The sequence below is a fragment of the Bos javanicus genome, chromosome 9, assembly GCF_032452875.1.
Source record: "Bos javanicus breed banteng chromosome 9, ARS-OSU_banteng_1.0, whole genome shotgun sequence".
Lineage (NCBI taxonomy): Eukaryota > Metazoa > Chordata > Mammalia > Artiodactyla > Bovidae > Bos > Bos javanicus.
In genome coordinates, this window is record NC_083876.1 from 65,488,876 (window position 1) to 65,514,828 (window position 25,953).

Sequence of the window (25,953 nt, forward strand, 5' to 3'; positions counted from 1 at the left end):
GGTTTTTCATGTACATTTAAATTTGTGGTAATTTAAACCCCAACTGCTACTATGGGCGTCTTATCATAATACTTTAATCTCAAGCTTGTGTAAGTTTGTGTGTACAAATTTTAAAAAGTGTAACAGAAAACATACCAGTTGCCAAACCTAACAATATTACTATGACTAAGCAATTAAAAGTGATTCTGAAGTTCCTAGGAGCTAAGGATAAAAGAGATACTAGTTATAGAAGTCTCATGATTTGATCTTAAAAAATTTTAAAATGGAAACAAACAAACAGAGACTCATCAGTTCTTTAAAGGGGAGACTCCCTTCAAGCTTTTGATACTGATACTGTGAAAAATTATGAGTCCCTATATAGGGGTCACGGACCATATAATACATACCACAATTTAACAAAATGCAGAAACATTCTTCAGGGAGCAATTCTCCCATCCTCCCTGGCCCTGGGTAATCACAAAGGTACTTTCTGTCTCTTTAGACTCACGTACTTTGGGCATTTTACATAAGTGGAATCACACAACATGTCATCTTTTGTGTTTACCTTCTGTCATTTAGTATACTATTTTAAACATTCATCCATGCTGGCGCACGTATCAGTACTTCATTCCTTTTTATGGCTGAATCATAGTCCATGTATGGATGGATCACATTTTATTTATCCACCCATCAGCTCAGGAACACTTAAGTTGTTTCCACTTTTTAGCTATGATGAATAATGCTGCTATGAACATTTGTGTACATGTCTTTATGTGGACATATATTTGTATTTCTCTTCAGTATATACATTGGATTGAATTTCTTGGGTCATATGGCAATCTGTGTTCAACTGCCAGATCATCTTCCGTTCTCTGCAGCAATGGGTGAAGTTTCCAGTTCCAGAGAGCTCTTTTTTTAGTCACTTCTCCAACTCTGGTTAGAGAGGAAAAGTGTTTTGCCACCTAGAGAACCTGAATCATACCTCATATCTCAAATAACTGAACTCAGAACTGGAATTCAGCATGCTCCAAACTATTCTTAACTCCTAGCTCTAGACAACACAGAACAATGTAAGACTCAAGTGATATATTATATCTATTAATCTATCTCCCAGAGGAGGCTCTCACAATTTTTCAGGTTGGGTAACAATATATGTGAAGCCTTTACAGCCCACCAATGAGGAGGGAACTGTATCCCCATGGCTCAGGCCACACACTGTAACTGATAATGTTTCATTTTGTCTTTGTTCTATAAGTCAGGGAGTTTCAAAGTACAGTTGAGGGGCTCCCCCACAGCTCAAGACTCTTTCAGTGGTCCAAGACCAAAACTTTTTCATAGTGATATTAAGATGCTGCCTGCCTTTCTAAAAATCTCATTCTTTCACAAGTGCATAAGATTAAAAACAGAAGGGGATGTCAGAATATAGTTGTCACCTACAAAGCCATACATTAAAGATATCTGCCAACATGTGAAACAATGCCACTTATTCACTGTGTTTTGTTTTGGAAAACATAGTTATTTTTCATGAAAATATTATTTATGATAATATACAGTAAATTTATTTTTTTATTAAATTAAGAAATTCTTTCAGTTTCTAAATATCAATAGATATGAACATCATAAACAAAAGTTCTTTGGGGTCCTCAATAATTTTTAAAGGAGTAAAGGGATCTTAAAACCAAAAAGTCTGAGAACTACCACTACTAAGGAAAAGTGGTATTTTTATAATTAGATTTTAAAATAATTTTTGTTTTAAAATTCAAAAACAAATATAACTCCAAAGCCCCACATTACATTCATCCAACAAAAATTTATTTAATGTTTATCACACATGTACAAACTATTATGACACTATACTGCGATATGCCTATGTATTACACTAATCACCACCGTTCATTTTTTTGGCTCTAAAATAAATGAAGGAAAAAAGGTGTGTTCACATAGTAAAATATGGCATATTTCATTGTATTCAATGCACAGATCCATTTTTGCAAGTATTGTGACTACTCTGCCATCTTGTGTTCAGTAAAGAAACTGCACATTATTTTCATTATTTTATTTTAGAGATAAAATAATGAAACTATTTTTAAAATTTTCAATTTATTTATTTTAATTGGAGGCTAATTACTTTACAATATTGTATTGGTTCTGCCACACATCAACATGAATCCGCCACAGGCGTACACGTGTTCCCCATCCTGAACCCCTGGGTCCAGGTTTGACTAGGGGGTCAAACCTGGGCCCAGGGAATGAAAGCACCAAGTCCTAACCATTGGACCTTCATGGAATTCCACATATTTACTTTTCACATAGTATAGTTTCTCCTACACATTTACTTTCAACTCTTGTCTTTTATATTCAAAGCATATCTCGCATTATGTAGTTGGGTCTTGATACACATATACACACAGAAAATCTCTTTCATTAAAAATTTACATTTACACTTAATTACTGATGTGACTGAATTTAGAGCTACCATCTTATTAGCCTCTTTCCCCAGACCCAAGTTTTCTTTTTTTTTTTTTCCCTCCAAGTTTTCTGTTTGTGTCTCTATTCCTCTTTCAGAGACTTCTTTTGGGCTAACCAAATATTTTTTTAGAATTTCATTTTATTTCATCTATGGGTTTTTAATATACCTCTTAGCACTATATTTTAAGAGACTGTTGTAGGCATTCAGTTCAGATCAGTCGCTCAGTCGTGTCCGACTCTTTGCGACCCCATGAATCACAGCATGCCAGGCCTCCCTGTCCATCACCATCTCCCGGAGTTCACTTAAACCCATGTCTATCAAGTTGGTGATGCCATCCAGCCATCTCATCCTCTGTCGTCACCTTCTCCTCCTGCCCCCAATCCCTCCCAGCATCAGAGTCTTTTCCAATGAGTCAACTCTTCGCATGAGGTGGCCAAAGGACTGGAGTTTCAGCTTTAGCATCATTCCTTCCAAAGAACACCCAGGGCTGATCTTTAGAATGGACTGGTTGGATCTCCTTGCAGGCCAATGGACTCTCAAGAGTCTTCTCCAACAACACAGTTCAAAAGCATCAATTCTTCGGCGCTCAGCTTTCTTCACAGTCCAACTCTCACATCCATACATGACCACTGGAAAAACCATAGCCTTGACTAGAAGGACCTTTGTTGGCAAAGTAATGTCTCTGATTTTCAATATGCTATCTAGGTTGGTCATAACTTTTCTTCCAAGGAGTAAGCGTCTTTTAATTTCATGGCTGCAGTCACCATCTGCAGTGATTTTGGAGCCCCCAAAAATAAAGTCTGACACTGTTTTCGCTGTTTCCGCATCTATTTCCCATGAAGCGATGGGACCAGATGCCATGATCTTTGTTTTCTGAATGTTGAGCTTTAAGCCAACTTTTTCACTCTCCTCTTTCACTTTCATCAAGAGGCTTTTTAGTTCCTCTTCACTTTCTGATTTACTTACAATATATATCCTTAAGCTTAACTAGTTTACTTCAGTTAATGTTGTAACCCCTTCACATGTAATGTAAGAACCATTTACTACATTCCATTCCTGCCACTTTAAGGAGCTATACAACACAATGTTATAGTTTTTGCTTGAAAAAGTCATGTATATTTTAAAAGATAAGGGGAAAAAAGACTAATCCTTGTTTCCTCACATAGTTACTATCTCCTAAAGATCTGAGTTTCCATCTGGTATCATTAGCCTTTAACCTGATGAATTTCCTTTAGAGCTCCTTGTAGTATAGGTCTGCTGATACTAAATTCTTAGTTTTTGTTTATCCAAAAAAGTTCATCTTTATTTCATTTGTATCTTTAAAGTAGCTTTAATGATACAGAATTTAGAGTTGATTTTTTTTTTTTTTTAAATCTTCAGCAATCTTTTTTTATAGGGTCCAGCTGTTTTACTTCTGGTTATTTTCAAGATTTTCTCTTTATCTTTGGCTTTCAGCAGTCTGAATATAACATGCCCCTATGTGATTTTCTTTGTATTGATCATGAGTGGATTTGTCATGCTTCTGCTTCTCTGGTGGCTCAGCTGGTCAAGAATCCGCATGCAATGTGGGAGATCTGGGTTCAACTCCTGGGTTGGGAAGATACCCCTGGAGAAGGGAAAGGCTACCCACTCCAGTATTCTGGCCTGGAGAATTCCGTGGACTGTACTGTCTATGGAGTCGAAATGCATTGGACACGTCTGAGCAATTTTCACTTTCTTTCATTTTGAATTAATAATTTTAGGCCTTTCACCAATTTTGGCCAATATTTCTTTAAATACTTTTCTGTACCATTCTCCCATTCCTTTCCTTCTGGAATTGCCAATAAACATATATTAGACATTTTTATTTTATCTCAGAGGTCCCTGAGCCTCCATTCATTTTACTTTGGGTCATTTTCCTCTCTGTTCTACAGACTGGATAATTCCTATTAATCTATCTGCAAGTTCACTAAGCTTCCTTTTGTTAGTTCCACTCTGCTATTAAGCCTATTTGATAAAATGTTTTGCTTCATATATAGCACTTCTCAGGTCTACATTCCCATTTTTTATAGTCCATTTGTTCATTATGAAAAATGATGAGACTTTCTGAGATTTCATATTTGTTCATTTATTATATAATCTATGTTTCTCTACTTCCTTGAGTATTGTCATAATAGGTACTTTAAAATCCTTGTGAACTAAATTCAACATATGGGTCACCTCAGGGTCAATCTCAAAGAGTTGTCCTTTTCCTTGAGCATGTCTAGAAACTCTGGATTATATTCTGGTCATTGTAAATAATATGTTGTAGAAAATCTGGATTCTGTCACATTCCTCCAAAGATTATTGCCTATTTTAATAGGCATTTAACTTGACTGGAGTCAAACTCCAAACTCTTGTTTCCCCTGTGGGGGAATGAAAACTAAAACCTCTGTTCAATCCTTTTAGCCTTAGTTAGGTTGCCCAGAGTTTGTCCATATGCAAGATTTAGACAGCTTATACTCCTCTCTGGATCACTTTTTCTGTATTCCTCATTTTTCAGTTAGTGCAAATGCTCCAAATTGTGTCATCTAGTTCTTTAAGCCAGCCAAATTCTGGATTCTGTCACATTTCTCCAAAGGTTATTGACTATTTCAGCAGGCATTTAACTTGACTGGAGTCAAACTCCAAACTCTTCAAGCCAAGACTGGGGGTCTACATCTAAATTTTAGTAACCCTTCACAGTACCAAACTGGGTATGACCTCAAGTTAAATGCCATAAGAAATGGCAATTCACCCAGTGATAATTCCTTCTTACAAGTACAGATGAACCTTACCCTCTAGTTTCTGTCTGCTTTTGGTTGCTCACCAGTGTTTTTTTGATAGCTTTTTTTTTTTTTTTTAAATATGTTGTCCTGAGTTTATCGTTGGTATCTGCAGGACTGTTAGCCCAAAAGGAGTTAATCAGCTGTAACAAGAGCAGAACTCTGCACATTATTTTAGAAAACTAGGCAATTAACTTGCTACTTTCAATCGAGACAAATGGAAAAGAAAGTAATGAAAGACAAATGGATTTCATAATGATTAAAAGTAAATCATTTGGGGGCCTTGGTATTTAAGAACAATAAATAGAATGTTGGCTTGCAAGGTTTTGGATAATAGAGTATTTTAGGACTTCCGGATTAAAAGCACTCATTTGCCTCTCACACTCCTCAAATCTTTCTAATGACTACAAAGAATAAATAAGTCATAAAACCACAGAGGCACAGAAATTTGAAGAGGAGAAGACAACAATTAAATTTTGGAAGACTGACAAGCAAATGATAAGCAATAATATAATTAACAGAGTGAAGAAAGGTGAAATAAAGCCTATGTGTAAATTGGAGGGGAGCCAGTATGTGCAACAGAACCCTCAAAAGGTGAAGTAATCAGAAACCCCAGGTAGTTCTGAAAGTGAGCATGTAGGATGGTCTACAATTCAATATAAAAAGCAATATGATGCTTAAATCCTCTCCTGCATCCCATACAACCAAGTAATAAGCCCCTCCCTACCTAAATCCACAAGAAGTGTAGGCTTACTCCCTAGGGCAATGAGATACACCACCCTCAGGGAAACAGCACAGTTAGTGGAGGAGAGGCCTGAACTGAAAACAAGAAGTAAAAGATCATGTGTCAAAATATTACCAGGATCCACCTCCTACCACCCATCACAGCAGAACATTTGCAGATGATTGGAAAATTGTAGCCTAAAAGAAAAAGACTTAGACAAAGGAGGCTGAGGATCCCTGCCACTGTGCTTAGTTGCTCGGTCGTGTCCGACTCTTTTCGAACCCCATGGACTGTAGCCTGCCAGGCTTCTCTGTCCAAGGGGATTCTCCAGGCAAGAATACCCGAGTGGGTTGCCACGCCCTCCTCCAGGGGATCCTCCCAACCCAGAGATGGAACCCAGGTCTCCCACATTGCAGGTGGATTCTTTACCGTCTAAGCCACCAGGGAAGCCCTTCCTGCTACTGCCCTGAGTCAATTCATAAAAAAATGTTCTGTCTGAACACATGGAACTTCCATTCAGCTTTCTGGGCCATTACTGTCACCATGAAGGGGCAGAACATTTGACCAAAGCCTCTAAAATTAAAATTATTATATTGGGACTTCCCTGATGGTCCAGTGGTTAAGAATCCACCTTCCAATGCAGGAGATTTGGGGTTCAATCCCTGGTTGGGGAACTAAGATCCCATGTGCCGCAGGGCAATTAAGCCTGTGCACTTCAACTAGAGAAGCCTACGTGCCATGACGAAAACCCAGCATAGCCAAAATACATAAATAAACACACATTTTGTAAAAAAAAAAAAAGAAAAAATAGTATCTTAAGTACTTACTGTCAAGTTCTGCTGCACAATTTTTAAGGAGGGGGGTGAGGAGACTAGAAATGAGACCAGCACTACCTCAGAGACATGAGAATCAGGTAGCAACTGTCCTGAATATAACTTAGAAATTCAAACTGCACCAAACAACTTCAATGATGGCCAGCCCAGTTAAGAAAAGGGCTAAAATAATCTGGTCTGGATGCCTTAGTTTGCCCAGGAAAACTGAAATGGAGCGTAATAAAGGTCTCCAGCACTTCAGAAGGTCAACTGCAAAGTTATCAAAGGTCATCTAATGTGACATTATTATGTGACATTATTAGTACTAGGAAAAATAGTCCTGACATTTAACTAAAAGGAAATTGATGTGTAAAAGCATTAAAAATTAACCAGCAGTCTGAGGAGTCAGTTATACTCTTGAGTATTTGGGGGAAAAAATCCACAAACTTTTCCTAGAAAGAATAATGACCAAACATTATTAACAACAGTTACCTTTACTATTCTTAAACTGATTTACAACACACAACAGCATTAAGCAAGGCATCCTATCTCTAAAGGATCAGTTTTCCAACCCTCTCTTTCCTATTCCATGTGATAATTTCCCTGTCTGTGCCTTAGGGCTACCAATGAGAGTTACCCCAGCTCTGAACTGCCCTGCTACTAAAAAAAAGGCCAACTATGTTCTTATGCTTTGAGTTATTTCCTATTTTCCAAAACAAGCAAGCTGCAAAGATTAATTAAGATGTAATGCTGTGGGCTTCCCTGGTGGTGCAGTGGTTAGGACTCTAAATTCCACAGGATGACAAGGCCCTTTGAGGAAATGGGACACAGGAACCACTTCTCATCACCTTTGACAGACCACAGCAAAGAGAGATGATGCCAGGACTTCCCTGGTGGTCCAGTGGTTAAGACACTGCACTTCCACGGCAGAGGGTGTGGGTTCGATTTCTGGTTGGGGAACTAAGGTCCCACATGCTGTGCAGCATGACCAAAATAGAAAAAACAAAAAAGAAATGTTGCTATAAAAACTGAATTTTAACCAACTCTTTTAGGGCCAAGTATGCCAATTTAAAACTCCAAGAGGCCCAGACACAAGGGGACTCTGCACCCACTCAATTCTTTTTTCATGATCCTGTACCTCATGAGATGATCATGAAAAAGTGTGAACAGGGCGGATTTGAGAAAGGCCCACCTGGTCCAGGTGCATAGTACCTGCTCTAAGACTTGCGGCTAGAGCAGGAGAACCAAGACAAGTTCATTTACATTTTAGGCCTGCTGGAGCGCAAGGTGATGATCATCTACTGGGGAAGGAGCAAGAAATTCACCGATGTCACAGATCAACCCTAACAGGTAGCAAAAGCAGTCTGCTGCTGGGTAGGGATAATAAAGTCTCGCATATGCGAGTCCCTGCACTGACAGCAGGCAAAGGTTAGCTGCTGTTGGAAAGAGCAGGAAACACACATCCTCCTTTACTCTGCACTGACGTGAGGCAAATGCAAGCCAAACACTGGAGGAGGGACAGAAAGCCCACTCAGGCCAGATTCTATGCAGATATGAACCAGATGTCTTCTAGCACTGGAAGACAGGTGGGGAAACTGCTCAGCCCCACACCCTCTGCCCTGCTCTCCTCCTCCTCCCCTTCTGATACAGAGCAAAGCTCAGCTGCCACAGACAAGAATCTCCCTGCATTCTTAAACCCTGCACTGAGTCAGAGACAGTGGGGAAGTGACAGAATCACTGAGAAAGCTCTGCCCTTGGGGCTCAGGTAACAGAACTGGCCTAAGATTGAGGTTCTAACAGGAAAACTGCAAAACTCCTTCCAGCACCTAAATCTTACATCAAACAAGTAAAAGCGGTCTCCCCCTGGGAGGGGGCAAGAATGTGATGAGAGACACTTCATAAGTATATAGGCCAAGCTGTCAGCTAAGAGTGGTACTGCTGCTGCTACTGCTGCTAAGTCGCTTCAGTCTTGCCCGACTCTGTGCGACCCCTTAGACGGCAGTCCACCAGGCTCCCCCATCCCTGGGATTCTCTAGGCAAGAATACTGGAGTGGGTTGCTATTTCCTTCTCCAATGCATGAAAGTGAAAAGTCAAAGCGAAGTCGCTCAGTCGTGTCCGACTCTTAGTGACCCCATGGACTGCAGCCTACCAGACTCCTCCATCCATGGGATTTTCCAGGCAGGAGTACTGGAGTGGGGTGCTACTGCCTTCTCCAAAGAGTGGTACAGGAGCAACTAAAAAAGTCCTCCAACACTGAAGGCTTCACATCAAAAACAAGGTAGTACTAACCTACTACGAGAGGAATCTGAAGTCAGTGGTACGCCTATGGTAACGGTAACCACCACCCCAAACTTATCTCAACAAACTAGACTGACTCATCCTAATTACCAGAAAAGGTATATGAGTTCTGAATATAAACACCTAAGGTTCTACTCTTCATCTATAATCAATGTGTAACACTCAATCAAAAAATTACAAGAAACATTTTTCAAAATGATAAAAACCACTGTCAAGAGAGAAAAATAGCAACAGACACACTTAGAGATGATGCATATATTGGAACTTGTCAGATAGAGACACTGAAATAACTTTTAATATATGAGAAGATCTAGTAGAAAATAAGGTTGACACTTAATAAATGTTCAGCACAGAGATGAAAGATGAATTCCTCTGAAGGGTGAATCAGCGGACTGGATACAGTAGAAGAAAGAAAAAGTAAACTGGAAAGAATAAGTAAACTGGAAGAAAAGTCAACAGTAATGATTAAATTGAAACACAAAGAAAAAATGAGTGAAAAAACAGAATGGTGCCTTTTAGAGCTATGGGATAATACAGACTAACACATATGCAACTGGAATCCCAAAAGAAGTAATGAGTAGAAGTACTTGAAGAGATAATGGCCCCAAACTTCCCAAAATTAATTTAGAGAACTCCAAGTAGTTCCCTGGTGGCTCAGAGGGTAAAGCGTCTGCCTGCAACGTGGGACACCTGGGTTCGATCCCTGGGTCAGGAAGATCCCCTGGAGAAGGAAATGGCAACCTACTCCAGTACTCTTGCCTGGAAAAATCCCATGGATGGAAGAGCCTGGTGGGCTACAGTCCATGGGGCTGCAAAAAGTTTGATACGACTGAGTGACTTCATTGACTGAAGTAGAAAATATAAAAAATATATATTAATAGTCAAACTGCTGAAAAACAAAGCAAAATTTTAAAGGCAGGCAGAGGAGAGAGAAACCTTATATCCTACAGGAAAACAGTTAAGAATAACAACAGAGTTCTCATCTATGCAAACTAGAAGATCGTGTGATATTTTTAAAGTGCTGAGGAAGATAAATGGCTGAACCTAGAATTTTACACTCAATGATAACACATCCCTAAATGAAGGCAAAACAATGACATTGTCAGATGAAGAAAAGCTGAAAATTCGTTGCCAGAAAACCTGTACTACAAGAAATGTGAAAGTCAAGTCTTTAAGGGAAATCTGGATCAACACAAAGAAATAAAAAGCACTGAAAATGGTAAAAATATGGGTAACTTTTTTCATTTTCTTAATCTCTTTAAAAGATAAGTGACGGTCTAAGCAAAAACTGTAATATATTGCAGGATGTATAGAGTATGCAGAATAAATAATAAGGATTAGACAAGACACAAGAGAAAGAAATGGAAGTATAGCCTATATACTCTTATACTATATGTAAAATGGTATAATACTGTTTGAAGGTAGACTGTGATACATTAAAAATGAGTATCATAAACCCTTAGTGTAATGACTAAAACAAAGATGACAAAAAAGTATAAGGAATAAGTTAACAGTGAAGATAAAACGGATTCATTAAAATGTAATGATGACTATGTCAACAATGCAGGAGACCCGGGTTCAATCCCTGGGTTGGGAAGATCTCCTGGAGAAAGAAATGGCAACCCACTCCAGTACTCTTGCCTGGAAAATCCCATGGACAGAGAAGCCTGGTAGGCTACAACCCATGGGGTCGCAAAGAGTCAGACACAACTGAGCAACTTCACTTTCACTTTCATGTCAACAACAGATGATACCACTCTAATGGCAGAAAGCAAAGAGGAAGTAAAGAGCCTCTTGATGAGGGTGAAAGAGGAGAGTGAAAAAGCTGGCTTAAAACTCAATATGAAAAAAACTAAGATCACAGCATCTGATCCCTTCACTTCAAACAGAAGCAGAAAAAGTGGAAGCAGTGACAGATTTTCTCTTCTTGGGCTGTAAAATCACTGTGGATGGTGACTGCAGCCATGAAATTAAAAGACACTTGCTTTTTGGACGGAAAGCAATGACAAACCTAGACTGTGTATTAAAAAGCAAAGACATCACTTTGCCAACAAAGGTCCATACAGTCAAAGCTATGGTCTTCCTAGTAGTCACGTATGGATGTGAGAGCTGGACAGTAAGGAAGGTGGAGTGCCGAAGAATTGATGCTTTTGAACTATGGTGCTGGAGAAGACTCTTGAGAGTTCCCTGGACTGTAAGGAGATCAAACCAGTCAATCCTAAAGGAAATCAACCCTGAATACTCACTGGAAGGGGTTTTGCTGAATCTGAAGCTCCAATACTTTGCTCACCTGATGCAAAGAGCTGACTCACTGGAAAGACTCTGGTACTGGGAAAAATTGAAAGCAAAAGGAGAAGAGGGCAGTAGAGGATGAGATGGTTGCATGGCACCACTGATCAATGGACATGAACTTGGGAAAACTCTGAGAGATAGTGAGGGATAGGGAAGCTGGGCATGGTGCAGTCCATGGGGTCACAAAAAGTCAAACACAATAACAACAACAACATGTCAATAATGGTTGACTCAGGACAGGTGAAGGATTTCTAGAGATCACTGCATCACCTTTACAACTGTTTGTTGTTTTTTTTTTGTAAGTTTGAAACTTTTTCAAAATAAAAGGTTTAACTGAAAATATTAATGACCAAAAATGGCCCTGAAGAAACCTCCAATATTTATTTAACCCCTGCCGAGTGCAAAGCCTGCAGAAGACAACATGAAGCTGTACAAGGAAAGATAACATATGAGCTCCATCAGGCTGCAGTTTACATTCTATGAGACCCCAAAATGAATAACTGACCATAGAATATATTAGAAAACTGTCTAGAAATAACAAATATTTTGATTAAGGAACTGATATATTTCCTAACTCCAAGAGCCAATCATCTGGAAATAGCAAAATTACAAGTCTCTCAACTGGTTACTATTTTGTGAAATCATTAAAATATCCCTACCGAAGGTTGTTTAAAAGTTCTACACATGATTCAAAGGATACTTACTGAGCACTACCCATGAGCCATGCCCTGTACTAGATGCTAGGGGTAGGGAGAGAAACAGTAAATTAATACCCTGAAACTCAATTTAAATTAAAAGACAGTAATAGATGAAGTGTCCCAAAAGATAATATATTAAGTGGGTGCAAAAGTAATTGAAGTTTTTGCATTGTTGAAATTTGCCATTTGATATTGGAATATGTTCTAAATAAATACAGTTATGTTACATATAATTTTAATGCACATTTCTTGCTTTTATGTTTTTTTGCTAATGACATTCCTTGCTGTTTATTTTATATTTACTTTAGACTATAGAAATTATGTTAAGACAAAAAACAAATTTGAGTGATTTTCTTATTGGAGTTCAAAATGGGTCATAAAGCAGTGAAGACAACTTGCAACATCAACAACACATTTGGCCCAGGAACTGCTAATGACCATTCTATGGTCGTTTGGCATTTGAAACAAACTGGAAGGGAAAAAAGATTGATAAGTGGGTACTTCATGAGCTGACCACAAATCAAGAAAATTATCATTTGGAAGTGCCATCTTCTCTTATTCAATGCAACAATACTTTATCAATCAGATTGTGATGTGCAACAAAAAGGTAACGACTGGCTCAGTAGATGGACTGAGAAACTTCAAAGCACTTTCCAAAGCCAAACTTGAGCCAAGAAAAGGTCATAGTCACTGTTTGGTGGTCTGCTGCTGGGTTGATACACTACAGCTTTCTGAATCCTGGCAAAATCATTATATCTGAGAAGTATGCTCAGCAAATCGATGAGATGCACTGAAAACTGCAAAGCCTGCAGCCGGCACTGGTCAACAGAAAGGGCCCAATTCATCTCAATGACAATGCCCAACTGCACGTCACACCACCGATGCTTTAAAAGTTGAACAAATTGGGCTATGAAGTTTTGCCTCATCCACCATATTCACCTGACCTCTTGCCAACAGACTACCATTTCTTCAAATGTCATGACTTTTTGCAGGGAAGACGCTTCCACAACCAGCAGGATGCAGAAAATGCTTTCTAAAAGTCCGCAGAGTCCTGAAGCACAAATTTTTATGCTATAGGATAAACAAACTTATTTATTGTTGGCAAAAATGTGTTGACTGTAATGGTTCCTATTCTTATTAATAAAAAAGTGGTTGAGCCTAGTTATAATGACTTAAAATTCATGGTGAAGTAAAACTCACTCAGTAGTGTCTGACTCTGCAACTGCATGGACTGTAGCCTGCCAGGCTCCTCTGTCCATGGAATTCTCCAGGCCAGAATGCTGGAGTGGGTAGATATTCCTTTCTTCAGGGGATCTTAACAACCCAGGGATCGAACCCAGGTCTCCCACACTGCAGGCAGATTCTTTACCATCTGAGCCACCAGGGAAGCCCAAAATTCATGGTGCGAAACCATAATTACATTTGCACCAACCTGACATGTTCTAACAGAGGTCCTGTATCAAATGCTGAGGAAGAAAGCCCAGGGGAAGAAGCAAATTCCAAGAGGACCAGGCTAAGAGGAGAAGATTGAAAGGAAGAAACTGTTGGGAGAACGAACTGTGTTTAAATAATGGTTAAACAACTGCCTGAGATCACAGAGGAGGCTGAAGAGAATTGATAGGAGCACATAAAGGGTTAAGACTTAGAAAAGAGTGAGTGAGCCTTAGAAAGAAAATTTTTGACTTTTTAACAAAAGGGAGAGAAGAAAGAATACAGGTATCACTAATTTGAAGTTCCTCATATTCACAATGAATACCTATATGTTGCATTTGAGCTTTTAAAAAAAAATTATTTTAATTAATTTTTATTGGAGTATAGTTGCTTTACAATAGTGTGTTAGTTTCTACTGTACAGCAAAGTGAATCAGTTATATGTATACATATACACCTTTTTTTTTCCTTACACAGTCACACCATCCAGACCTTGCACATGCTTTTTCCGGAACCTATAATATTGTTCCCTTTCCTCTTTAGTTAACACCCACTTATCTTTCATCTCTGCTCAGTCCTCCACAATCTTCACTCTTGACACAGCAGACCTCTCTTTCACAATACTCCTCAGTCTTGGTTAACGCTTTGTGTTCTGCACTAGATTATAAATGCCACAACAGCAGGGGCCACCTCTGTTCTAAATACCCAGGTCACTACCCAGGACCTGGTACAGTGCATGACATATAGTAGATCCCAAGAAATATCGCTTACACGAGTGAACCAATGCACAGAAAGAGAAAGGTAAAACTTAGAGCCCGAGTGACAACTATACACAAAGTCACACAAAAAAGTAAAAGCTATACTTCACTAAATTTCTAAAAATAAAAATAGTCTCAATCCTCATTCAGGTTTTGCAGTAATATCTTATGGAAAAACCTGTATGACTTTTAATTAGTAATGTTATTTAGCACAAGAGGAGAGCTGCAAGCAGTAGGCACTTCACTGTAATCTCATAATGAATTAGTTCACAAATGGCACTCACAAGTGGGTTACAGCACAAAGGCTAAGCCAGGATCCAATCTAGAGTTGCTGCTGCTGCTGCTGCTAAGTCACTTCAGTCGTGTCCAACTCTGTGTGACCCCCTAGACGGCAGCCTACCAGGCTTCCCCATCCCTGGGATTCTCCAGGCAAGAACACTGGAGTGGGTTGCCATTTCCTTCTCCAATGCATGAAAGTGAAAAGTGAAAGTGAAGTCACTCAGTCGTGTCCGACTCTTCACGACCCCACGGACTGCAGCCCACCAGGCTCCTCCGTCCATGGGAGTTTCCAGGCAAGAGCACTGGAGTGGGGTGCCATGGCCTTCTCCGAATCTAGAGTTGAATATGATAAAACAGAAAGCAGTGCAATGTGGTTTAAGCATAACAGCTTAGAATCAAGTTGCCTAGGTTAAAATAGTGGCTCCATTCTCATCAGCTATGACTTTGGCAAGGTACTCTACTTTCTGTAGTGGCATAAGATTTAATATCCCTGACATCTACTCTACTTCCAGCAACTGCATCACTTTTTGTTCAAGGAGTCATATCCTCCCTGACACTTCAGTCTGGCCCCTCTCTAGGCTACAGGATGAACTTGTAACCTCGGTTTAAGTGAGTAAGTTACACCATTTTCCCCTAAATAGAACCACTATTCTAGCAATGAGAACATGATCAAAACTGTGTCGATCAGAGCCAATCCCAATAATTTTGTTAGTTACTAGATAAAAGGGGTAGAAATCTTCTCTGATGGCTCAATGGATAAAGAATCTGCCTGCAATGCAGAAGACACAAGAGATGTGGGTTTGATCCCTTGGTCAGGAAGATCCCCTGGAAGAGGAAATGGCAACCTCCTCCAGTAATCTCACCTGGGAAATCCCATGGACAGAGAAGCCTGGTGTGCTACAGTCCATGGTGTCCATAAGAGTCAGATAGGACTGAGAGTGTAATCCAATATCCTGGAGAAGGGAATGGCTATTCATTCCAGTATTCTTGCCTGGAGAATTCCATGGACAAAAGAGCCTGGTGGGCTATAGTCCACGGGGTTGCAAAGAGTCAGACATGACTGAGTAACTAACACTATACTACTGCCGATATTAAATATTACATACTAAAGTAAATATTTTCTATAGAGACATTTTATGTCTCTCTTGGGCTGATCAAGCTGAAATTTGAACTGACATAAAAATGGTGTAATTGTTAGAAAATGAAGAATACTTTAAAAAGGAGAAAAAAAATTTATACCATGATCTGTGGTACAGCTTTAGATTAAAACTTGTGTCCGAACACTATCTCTGACCTACAAAGCTAGATGTGGCATACATTTAAGAAGGTATCATTAATATTTTAAATTAGAACAATTAAGAAGAAAAAGAATTACATTTAGTCCTGTGCTTTCTTCTACTTTCCTAGACGACTGTGTCAGAAATTACCAGTAATCTGTCTCATGTTCATCCTACTTTGTTGCCTTTGACAACATCCTGGGTTATCTATTACCTCCCGAACTTTTGTACGAGCTAAAAACTTTCCTAGTCTCATGTCAATCCACTACACCCACCAGACTGATCTTTCCAAGGCCATCTCTGATCATACTGTTTCCACATTCAAACATCTCCAATAGTTCACACTGCTATCAAAATTAAGAATACATTTCTCAGCCTGGTTTTCAAGGTCCTCCGCAATCTTCCCTAACATGCCTTTATAGTCTCCTTTCTTACAATTCTCTTAACACGTAGGCTAAGCTCCAGAACACACCTCCAGCTTTTCTGTGTCTACACCCTTAGTTATGCATTTCCCTCCACTTGGGTGTGCTTCTGCCTCACTTCCCATTGAAATCCTCAACACCGTTTCAAGGCTTATCTCTATCACAAAAGCATCTCTGATTTTCCTAACCCATGTCTCCCTCCCTGAAATCTGATCTCACTTTCCTTATAGCCCTCATAGGGCACTTCTCTGGGTCTTGTCCAACAGTCATTTACTTTCTCCTGCTAGAGTGGAAGATCCCAGGGCAGTGTCTCAATCAACTGCTTCTTTATTAAAATTAAAAACCAAACTCTGTCAATAGGAAAAAAAAAACAAACACATCTTACTTGGCAATCAGGGGAGAAGTCTTATTAATAGGGTAGAATATACTCTTCAATAGAAACTCTAAAAGAATTTAACCTTAAATCAATGACCTCACTGGAAGAGTGCCAGCCATTCAATTCACTGTGGGAGATATGTAGCTGGAAACAACATGTATTATGTTTCAAACATACCAAAACAGTCCCTGGTCTCCATCAATATATCAAATGAATAATAAAGTATTGCTGTACTATAACAACGACTCATTTATTTAACAGCATTAGGATGTGAAGGGTTCACATGAGAGACTTTTCTGGAAAAGTGGCTTCCTACTGCAGAAGAAGTAGGAAATGGCAATCCACTCCAGTATTCTTGCCTGGAGAATCCCATGGACGGAGGAGCCTGGGGGGGTTACAGTCCATGGGGTCACAAAGAGTCGGACACGACTCAGCAACTTCACTCACTGCAGAAACAGGTCAGACATGCCTGTAGCCTGGACCAGCTGAGAGATGCTCATGGGAAAACTGACCTCCACTTCACAGAGGCCAGCAGAAGACACTCAGGAAGAATGGGGACAGCACCTGCTGCCAGTGACCTGCACCTGGTAAATGGGTCTGCAGCACAGACAGAAGGCAGGAAGGGTATTAGAAACAGTTTATTTCCCTGAGAAACTTCCCAAAGAGCATCTGTCTTAGGACAAGCTATCCCAGCCCCTGCTGGAAGATTCCATACCCTCTGCTGCTGGAAAACATTCTACACACTACTTCCATCTGTAATGAGTTGACTTGTGTATCCCTCATACTCAGATGTTAAAGTCTTGCAGTACTTCAGAACATGACCTTATGTGGATACGGGGTCAATGCAGATGTAATCAGGTGAGGTCATAATAGAATCCGGCAGGCTCCTCTCCAATATGACTGGGTGTCCTTATAAAATCAGCAAATCTGGACACCAACAAGCATACAGGAGGAAAGTCATATAAAGATGAAGTCAGAGATCAGGGTGATTTTCCAACAAGCCAAGCAACTCCAAAGACTGCCAGCAAACCACCAGAAGAAAGGTGAGAAGCATGGAACAGATTCTTCTTCAAGCCCAAAGACAGCCTGATCTCAAAGTTTAGCCTTCAGATCTGGGAGATAATAAATTTCTGTGCTTCAAGTCACTCAGTTTGTTATATTTTGTCTGTGCCTACTTAGCAAACTAACAGGGCTACTGGTGTCTTTCCATTTATCCTATCCCTGATTGACTGGGACAACCACACACCTATTCAAGTAACCAAATTTCTTGAAAATGATAAGTGTTGCACTAGTTCAACAAACAAAGGGATGACCTCAATGTACCAAGCACTGAAGACAGGGCAGGTAACTGACATGGTCTCTGCCCTCATATGGGTGACAGTGTTACCAGGATAACTAACAACAATGGCCTCCCTGGTGGCTCAGATGGTAAAGAATCTGCCCACAATTCAGGAGACCCAGGTTCAATCCCTGGGTTGGGAAAACACCCTGGAGAAGAGAATGGCAACCCATTCCAGTATTGCCTGGAGAATTCCAAGGACAGAGGAGCCTGGTAGGCTACAGACCATGGGGTCACAAAGAGTCAGACATGACTGAGTGACTAACACACACACACACACACCCCCCAAATCAAAATTATACTGTGATAAAATTACAACAGTGATAACAGCAATAAGTGATTCATTTCCTTTCTTCTTTAAACTGAGGAAAGCAAATATACTGAACTCTTGCTGGATGACTCAAGGACTCTGTCAAGACCCAGCGTAGAGCTGTAAGCCCTTCATTGTTTTTGCTTCCCTCACCATGCCAGGTTGGCAGACACCATGAAATCTACTTTCATCAGCTACTGTTCTATTTCTCTGCTCATTCTCCCCAATCTATCTATTGAGTTGGTCAAAAATTTCGTTCAGGTTTTTCTATAATATCTTAGGGAAAAATCTGAATGAACTTTTTGGCCAACTCAGTATTTCCAATTTCTTGCTTCTAATTTGTTGTGGGCTAGGAAAATCAGGTAACTAATATTGCTAACAAACATGGATTAAGTAATAAAAATTGCTGCAAATGAGAACAAAAGATCCTGCTTTAATGTGGGCTTTCTGATTTACTTTAGAGTTTCAGAGACACTTTTTTCCTATGGAATTCTGTTGTAAGACACAAAGGTGGAACATTAATGCATTTAAACTAGATGCTGCTGAATAATTTTATTACTTTGTATTATATTATCTGTCAAACACTTGTTTTCTTTCAAAGGGAATACAGTACAGGAATACTGTATGAACACTGATTTAGAGAGAAATACTGTTCAAATTCAGAATTAAAGAATTTATTTATTGTCCAGCATAAGGCATGTTTTTTACTAACTGCAAATGTTTGTTACTAACTGAAAATTGTGTTTACAGTTACTAACTGTAACTAACGTTTTGTTACTAACTGTGAATCATATTACCAAGTAACAGGGCCAAGAAGTATACGGCATTACAAGGGGAAAGCCCACCAACACATTCTGCAGTACACAGTAAATTCCACCTACCTCTTATGCATATCCAACAGTCATCTTTTTTGTTGTGTTTTTTAAGTTCTTCTTCAGTTACTTCAATTAATCTGCCTTTTAATCCCGTTAGGTCCTTTCCACTTTTGGTCAGTCGAATCCAATCCATGAGACTTCTGCCCTGTTTCAGAGGGACCTCAAAAAGGAAAAGGGAAGAATTCAACGTGGCTTCTTCAAATCAGCTGAATTTCCTTCCCCCTCCTGCTGCTTGTCTTCAGGACACTTCATTACTCAGATTCCCACTCAAAAGAATAAGAAAACAAATCTAAAAATTCTAAAAATCTTCTTCCATCTTTAGGAGGGTGTATTAGAATTACAAATGGAACATTAACGCCTGGGCCATGAGATGGGGTTTAGAAATTCTGGACACAAATGTCAATCTAATGAAATCACAGTCCAAGGGTAGTACTGACCCCAGAGTCAGAAGAAAAGTTTTGGTCCTGGCTCTATCACTAATATGTTATAGCTGCTTACCAACCTGGACCAACAATTTTTTGCCTTAAAAAATCAAATGAGATTTGATAGAAGAAAATAGAAACAGCCATTCTGACTGGTGTGAAATGGTACCTCATCGTGGTTTTGATTTGCATTTCTCTGATAATGAGTGATGTTGAGCATCTTTTCATGTGTTTGTTAGCCATCTGTATGTCTTCTTTGGAGAAATGTCTATTTAGTTCTTTGGCCCATTTTTTGATTGGGTCATTTATTTTTCTGGAGTTGAGCTGTAGGAGTTGCTTGTATATTTTTGAGATTAGTTGTTTGTCAGTTGCTTCATTTGCTATTATTTTCTCCCATTTCTGCCATCTCTCCCTCAATCAAAACCACTATGAGGTACCATTTCACACCAGTCAGAATGGCTGCGATTCAAAAATCTACAAATAATAAATGCTGGAGAGGGTGTGGAGAAAAGGGAACCCTCTTACACTGTTGGTGGGAATGCAAACTAGTACAGCCACTATGGAGAACAGTGTGGAGATTCCTTAAAAAACTGGAAATAGAACTGCCTTATGATCCAGCAATCCCACTGCTCGGCATACACACTGAGGAAACCAGAAGGGAAAGAGACACGTGTACCCCAATGTTCATCGCAGCACTGTTTATAATAGCCAGGACATGGAAGCAACCTAGATGTCCATCAGCAGATGAATGGATAAAGAAAGCTGTGGTACATATACACAATGGAGTATTACTCAGACATTAAAAAGAATACATTTGAATCAGTTCTAATGAGGTGGATGAAACTGGAGCCTATTATACAGAGTGAAGTAAGCCAGAAGGAAAAACATCAATACAGTATACTAACACATATATATGGAATTTAGAAAGATGGTAACAATAACCCGTTGTACGAGACAGCAAAAGAGACACTGATGTATAGAACAGTCTTATGGACTCTGTGGGAGAAGGAGAGGGTGGGAAGATTTGGGAGAATGACATTGAAACACGTAAAATATCATGTAAGAAACGAGATGCCAGTCCAGGTTCGATGCACGATACTGGATGCTTGGGGCTAGTGCACTGGGAAGACCCAGAGGGATGGTATGGGGAGGGAGGAGGGAGGAGGGTCTAGGATGGGGAACACATATATACCTGTGGCGGATTCATTTTGATATTTGGCAAAACTAATACAATTATATAAAGTTTAAAAATAAAATAAAATAAAAATTAAATTAAATTAAATTAAAAAAATAAAAATAAAAAACCAATATGGTGATGTCACAAATGCCATTTAAAAAAAAAGAAAATAGAAACAATTGGCTAACGCTGACTTTCTGGACTTTCAACATACACAGGCTATTAGAACTCACGTGAGATAGAAAGATGTTTTCTAAGAATCCATCCACTGAGAAACAAAGGTTATCAAGTAATAGAAGATAATAAAACTGCCACACTCTAGGGAAGGGGTTGGCAAACTGGCCTGTTCCTGTTTCTGTTTCTGTGTAGCCCTTGAGCCAAGAATAATTTCTACATGTGGTGGTGCTGGTGATGGTGAAGAGATTGAGTCCTTATGACATCCTCAAAGCCTAAAATATTTATTATCTTGCCTTGTCCACAAAACTTTGCCTGCACCTGTTCAGAGGGTCTAATAACAAGATGTTTGGGATTTTGCAGGGTTTTGTTTTAATACATTTTCAAGGCTTTTTGATAAGGGGTATTATTATGTCATTAGTATTTTAACCAGTTAAGACACCCTAGTGGAAATTTTTCCACACATCTAACCTGTATAACTAGTATGTAACATAGTACCAGATAACTGTTTAACGTAAAAGCAGTCACATTATTCGAGGAAGCTTATTGCTATAGACTGAATGTTTGTATCCCCCTACCAAATTAGGTTGAAATGCTGATCCTTGATATGCTGGTACTAGGAAGTGGCACCTTTGGTGGGTGATGAGGTTGTTGGGATTAAGGCCCTTATAAAAGAGGCCATATAGAGAGCTCCCTCACCTCTTCCACCAAGTAAGGACACTGAAAAGATGGCTGCTGCTGCTAAGTCACTTGAGTCGTGTCTGACTCTCTGCGACCCCAGAGATGGCAGCCCACCAGGCTCCCTGGTCCCTGGGATTCTCCAGACAAGAACACTGGAGTGGGTTGCCATTTCCTTCTCCAATGCATGAAAGTGAAAAGTGAAAGTGAAGTCACTCAGTGGTGTCCGACTCCTAGTGACCCCATGGACTGCAGCCTACCAGGCTCCTCTGTCCATGGGATTTGCCAGACAAGAGTACTGGAGTGGGCTGCCATTGCCTTCTCCAGAAAAGATGGCTACAAAACAGGAATCAGGCTCTCACCAGACACAAAACTGGCCAGTTTTGCACTGATCTTGGAATTCCCAGTCACGATAAGGCAAGAGGTAGGTGGGCCCCCCCAGGGTAAAGTCATTGGAGATTCATTCCTGGTGGACCAAAACTCCAAGACTAGAAAATCTGGACAACTGAGAAAGATCTCCCTGACTACATCTGTGCAGAAAGGCTCTTTGGAAGTCAAAAGGGGACTGATGCCAACTGATGCTCTTTACCCATAGGCTCATTGTCCATCTTGGCTAAAAGATGTCCCCCCACACATGGGAGGATTCTGAGATATATCAAATACAGTCTCTGAACCAGGGAAATCAAAATGACTGGCCAAAAAAAACCCAGAAAATATGCTCCATGTAAGTAATTCAAACTGCCATGAGGACACGTGTAGTGAAGTGAAGTTTCTCAGTCATGTCCGACTCTTTGCAAACCCATGGACTGTAGCCTACCAGGCTCCTCCATCCCTGGGATTCTCCAGGCAGGAATACTGCAGTGGGTTGCCATTTCCTTCTCCAGGAGACCTTTCCAACCCAGGGATCGAACCTGGGTCTCCCATATTGCAGGCAGACGCTTTATCATCTGAGCCCCCAGGGAAGTACGATTCAGCAACTCTCTCTTAGTCTGCCTGTGTGTCTATCCACGTGTACTGTACTCTTTTTCCTCCCAATAAATACTTTACTTGTCTCACCACTTCCTGTCTTTGTGGGAATTTTTTCTGCAAAACTGAAGGTCCAGGGCCTTGTCACTGACCGCTAGTCTATTGGCTAGGATTCAGTGTTTTCACTGCCACAACTTAAACTCTGGCCAGGAACCGAAGCCCCGCTTCAAGCTGCTACAGGTCGAGCTGACCTGAGATCAATTAGAAGTGTGAGAAATAAGTTTCTGTTGTCTATGAGGCACCTATGGTATTCTGTTAGAGAAGCCCAAAGGGACTAAAACATTTAAATATCTCAATTCCCTAAATCATATCTATTTTAGACATTCAATTGTCCCCAAAATAGCCAGGTTAATAGGTCTGTGGTGTCTTGGCAACTTCACATTCCTTCTTACTAATCCTCATCATCCATCCTTACCATCACTAACTACAACTCTCTAGGTCTCTTGGTCTTCATAAATGAAGTGTGAGAACACATATGATTTTTCCTATCCCAAACCAAAATCACTTCTCTTTCACCATTCCACACCTGTAGGGTAGTTAAAAGTTATCTTTTGGAAATGCAGATCTAATCCAGGGCCCTGCCTCCTTCAGTGGCTCCTCATATTTCTTATAATGTTTCTAAATTCCCTACAGAGGTTGACCAGGCCCTTTATAATCTGGTCAGAGTTGACTTCACTAGCTCCATGTCTGAACTTTTGTCCCTTCCCATTCTATGCTTTGCAAGAGTGCATGTTCAGTCAGTCTCATCCCACTCTTTGCAACCCCATGGACTGTAACCTGCCAAGGTTCTCTGTCCATAGCATTTCTCAGGCAAGAATACTGGAGCGGGTTGCCATTACCTCCATCGGGGAATTTTCCTGACCCAGGGATCCAACCAGTGTCTCCTGCATCTTTTGCATTGGAAGGCGAATTCTTTACCACTAAGCCATCTGGGAAGCCATTCTATACTTTGCTATGCTGTGCTTAGTCGTTCTAGTCGTTCAGTCGTGTCCGACTCTTTGTGACCCCATGGACTGTAGCCCACCAGGCTCCTCTGTCCATGGGGATTCTCCAGGCACGAATACTAGAGTTCTATATTTTAGGCAAATGGAAGATGATTCGCCCCTCCCAGCCACAGACATTACTTCCTCCAGAAGCTTTCTCTGGCACCAACTTCTTCATGGTCATAACAGACTATTATAGTCCTTAGGCATTTATAACTGTGAAGTCCACTGGATTAAACTCTTTGAAAACAGAGCTGTTGGGGCCCAGTGCAGGCCATGCAAGATGAATACTTGGACCACCCTCTTGGTCTCCTTGAAAGCAGGAAACAAATCTCCCCTGTGGAAGGTGCCCTTCCTGTACTGGAAGGTAGAAAGACATCCTTCTCTCAGAGATAGGAAATTCGGGGCCCAGAAGACTATAAGCAAGCTGTGTTACTTCTTTACTAATCTACTACCCAAGCCCAAACTTTGCTTAAATTCCTTACTAATTAAGTACCCAGACCCAAGTTTCTTTGAGCCATCAATTCCTCTCAAATTTGGTATCATGCAGGGCCCTGTTGGGATCCTTAGCTTTTCTGTGTCCCTCACTTTTTTGATTATCGGAAACAGCCTTCACTAAGCCTCTGTGACCTTCCCTGAGTTCCAATGGGCAGATCCAAGCAGTTGCTAATTAGGGAAGGGAGGGGTGGTGAGACCAGGGAGACAGTCAAGAGCAGTCTTGGGGCAAGGTCCTGTTTCCCCATCAAGTCTGCATGCTCAGTTGCTTCAGTCATGTCGACTCTTTGCGACCCTATGGACTGTAGTCTGCCAGGCTCCTCTGTTCATGGGATTTCCCAGGCAAGAATACTGGAGTGGGGTGCCATTTCCGCCTCCAGGAGATCTACCTGACCCAGTGATCAAACCTGCATCTCCTGTGTCTCCTGCATTTCAGGAGGATTCTTTACCCACTGAGCCACCTAGGAAGCCCAACAGTATCTTTGAGCTGTTTTGCAGGAAGTGAAACCCCTTCTAGGTGGGGGAAGTTATGGTATGCTGTCCACAAGCATACAGACCCCCAGAGCAGTTGGACCTGAAGGTTGTCAATGTTGACTCCTATTTGTGGTTGTTCAGTCGCTTAGCTGTGTGTCTGACTCTTTGCGACCCCGTGGACAACAGCACACCAGGCTTCCTTGTCCTTCACCATCTCTAGGAGTTTGCTCAAATGCATGTCCATTGAGTTGATGATGCCATCCAACCACCTCATCCTCGGTTGCCACCTTCTCCTCCTGCCCTCAATCTCTGTCAGCAGCAGGGTCTTTTCCAGTGACTCCTATTTACCTCACCACCAACCCATCGGAAGAACTGTCCACGAGCTGATCTCACCCTTTTTTACCACAAAACTTGTCACTATCTTGCCCAAGTTAGGACACGTGGTTTTGAGGACAGGAGCCTGACATGTCTCCCTTTGCCTGGCAAAGCAATAAAGCTATCCTTTGCTACTTCACCCAAAAATCTGTCTCCAAGATTTGATTCAGCACCAGTATACACGGAAGCTGAGCTTTCAGCATCAAATTTATTATCTAAAAGCTTAAAAGCATGAATAAAATTTAAATCTTTTCTACTGCTAATCTGTCTTGTGTCAACTTTATCAGTCTAGCCACAAGGACTCAAGAGGGATGGATAAAAGTGGAAATTTCTCCCTCCCCAAAAGAGACCATATCTCCAGCATATGGTAGGTTCTCAATAAATACTTATTAGTTGGTTATTATAAATAACATTAGCTACCATACTGAGTGCATTCTCTGCACCAGGCACTGTGCTATGGGTTTTTACGCACAGCAATCCCTCAACAATCAATGAGGCTTGCGTAAAAGCCTACAAGCTAGTAACATCTAGTAAGTGCTTACCATAACCCAGGACTGTGCTGAGAAAAACATTAGCTCATTTAATCCTATGAACAATCCTATAAAACGGGTATTATTCATATTAGTCCCATTTACAGCTGAGGAAAGAGACTCAAAGAGGCTAAAAGGTAGGGATGGAAACAGAATGAGTCTTTCTCACTCAAAAGTCCATGCTTCTAACAATTATGATACACAAACCTCCCCAACTAAGTTCTGTCTTCTTATTTACAACCCATTTCATACAATCCTGACACAGGTTCTCACATGTTCCAGATTAGCCTGTTTTGAAATTGAGCAAGGCCCTGAGGGACCCTCCCGGGTTCATGTCCCTACTTCTTGTTTCTAGAAAAAGCTTTAGCCTCCGAGGCCTTCCCAAATTCCAAAGAGCAGTCTCAAACAGCTAATAACTACAGATGTGAGAAAATGCAGAAACCAAGGAACATTGGTCAAGCAAGAAAATAACATAGCCACAGGACTCCTAGTCCCT

At 40.5% G+C, this 25,953-nt stretch overlaps 1 protein-coding gene across 2 annotated transcripts in view; it reads right to left on the reverse strand.

The window, feature by feature from the left end:
• LOC133254002 (cytochrome b5 reductase 4) overlaps positions 1 to 25,953 on the reverse strand; it is a 114,758-nt gene that overhangs the window by 86,439 nt on the left and 2,366 nt on the right. For both annotated transcript variants that reach the window (XM_061427925.1, XM_061427924.1), the window contains exon 2: positions 19,130 to 19,283. In XM_061427925.1, the coding sequence (XP_061283909.1) occupies positions 19,130 to 19,283 (154 nt within the window). The remainder of the gene's footprint in view (positions 1 to 19,129; positions 19,284 to 25,953) is intronic.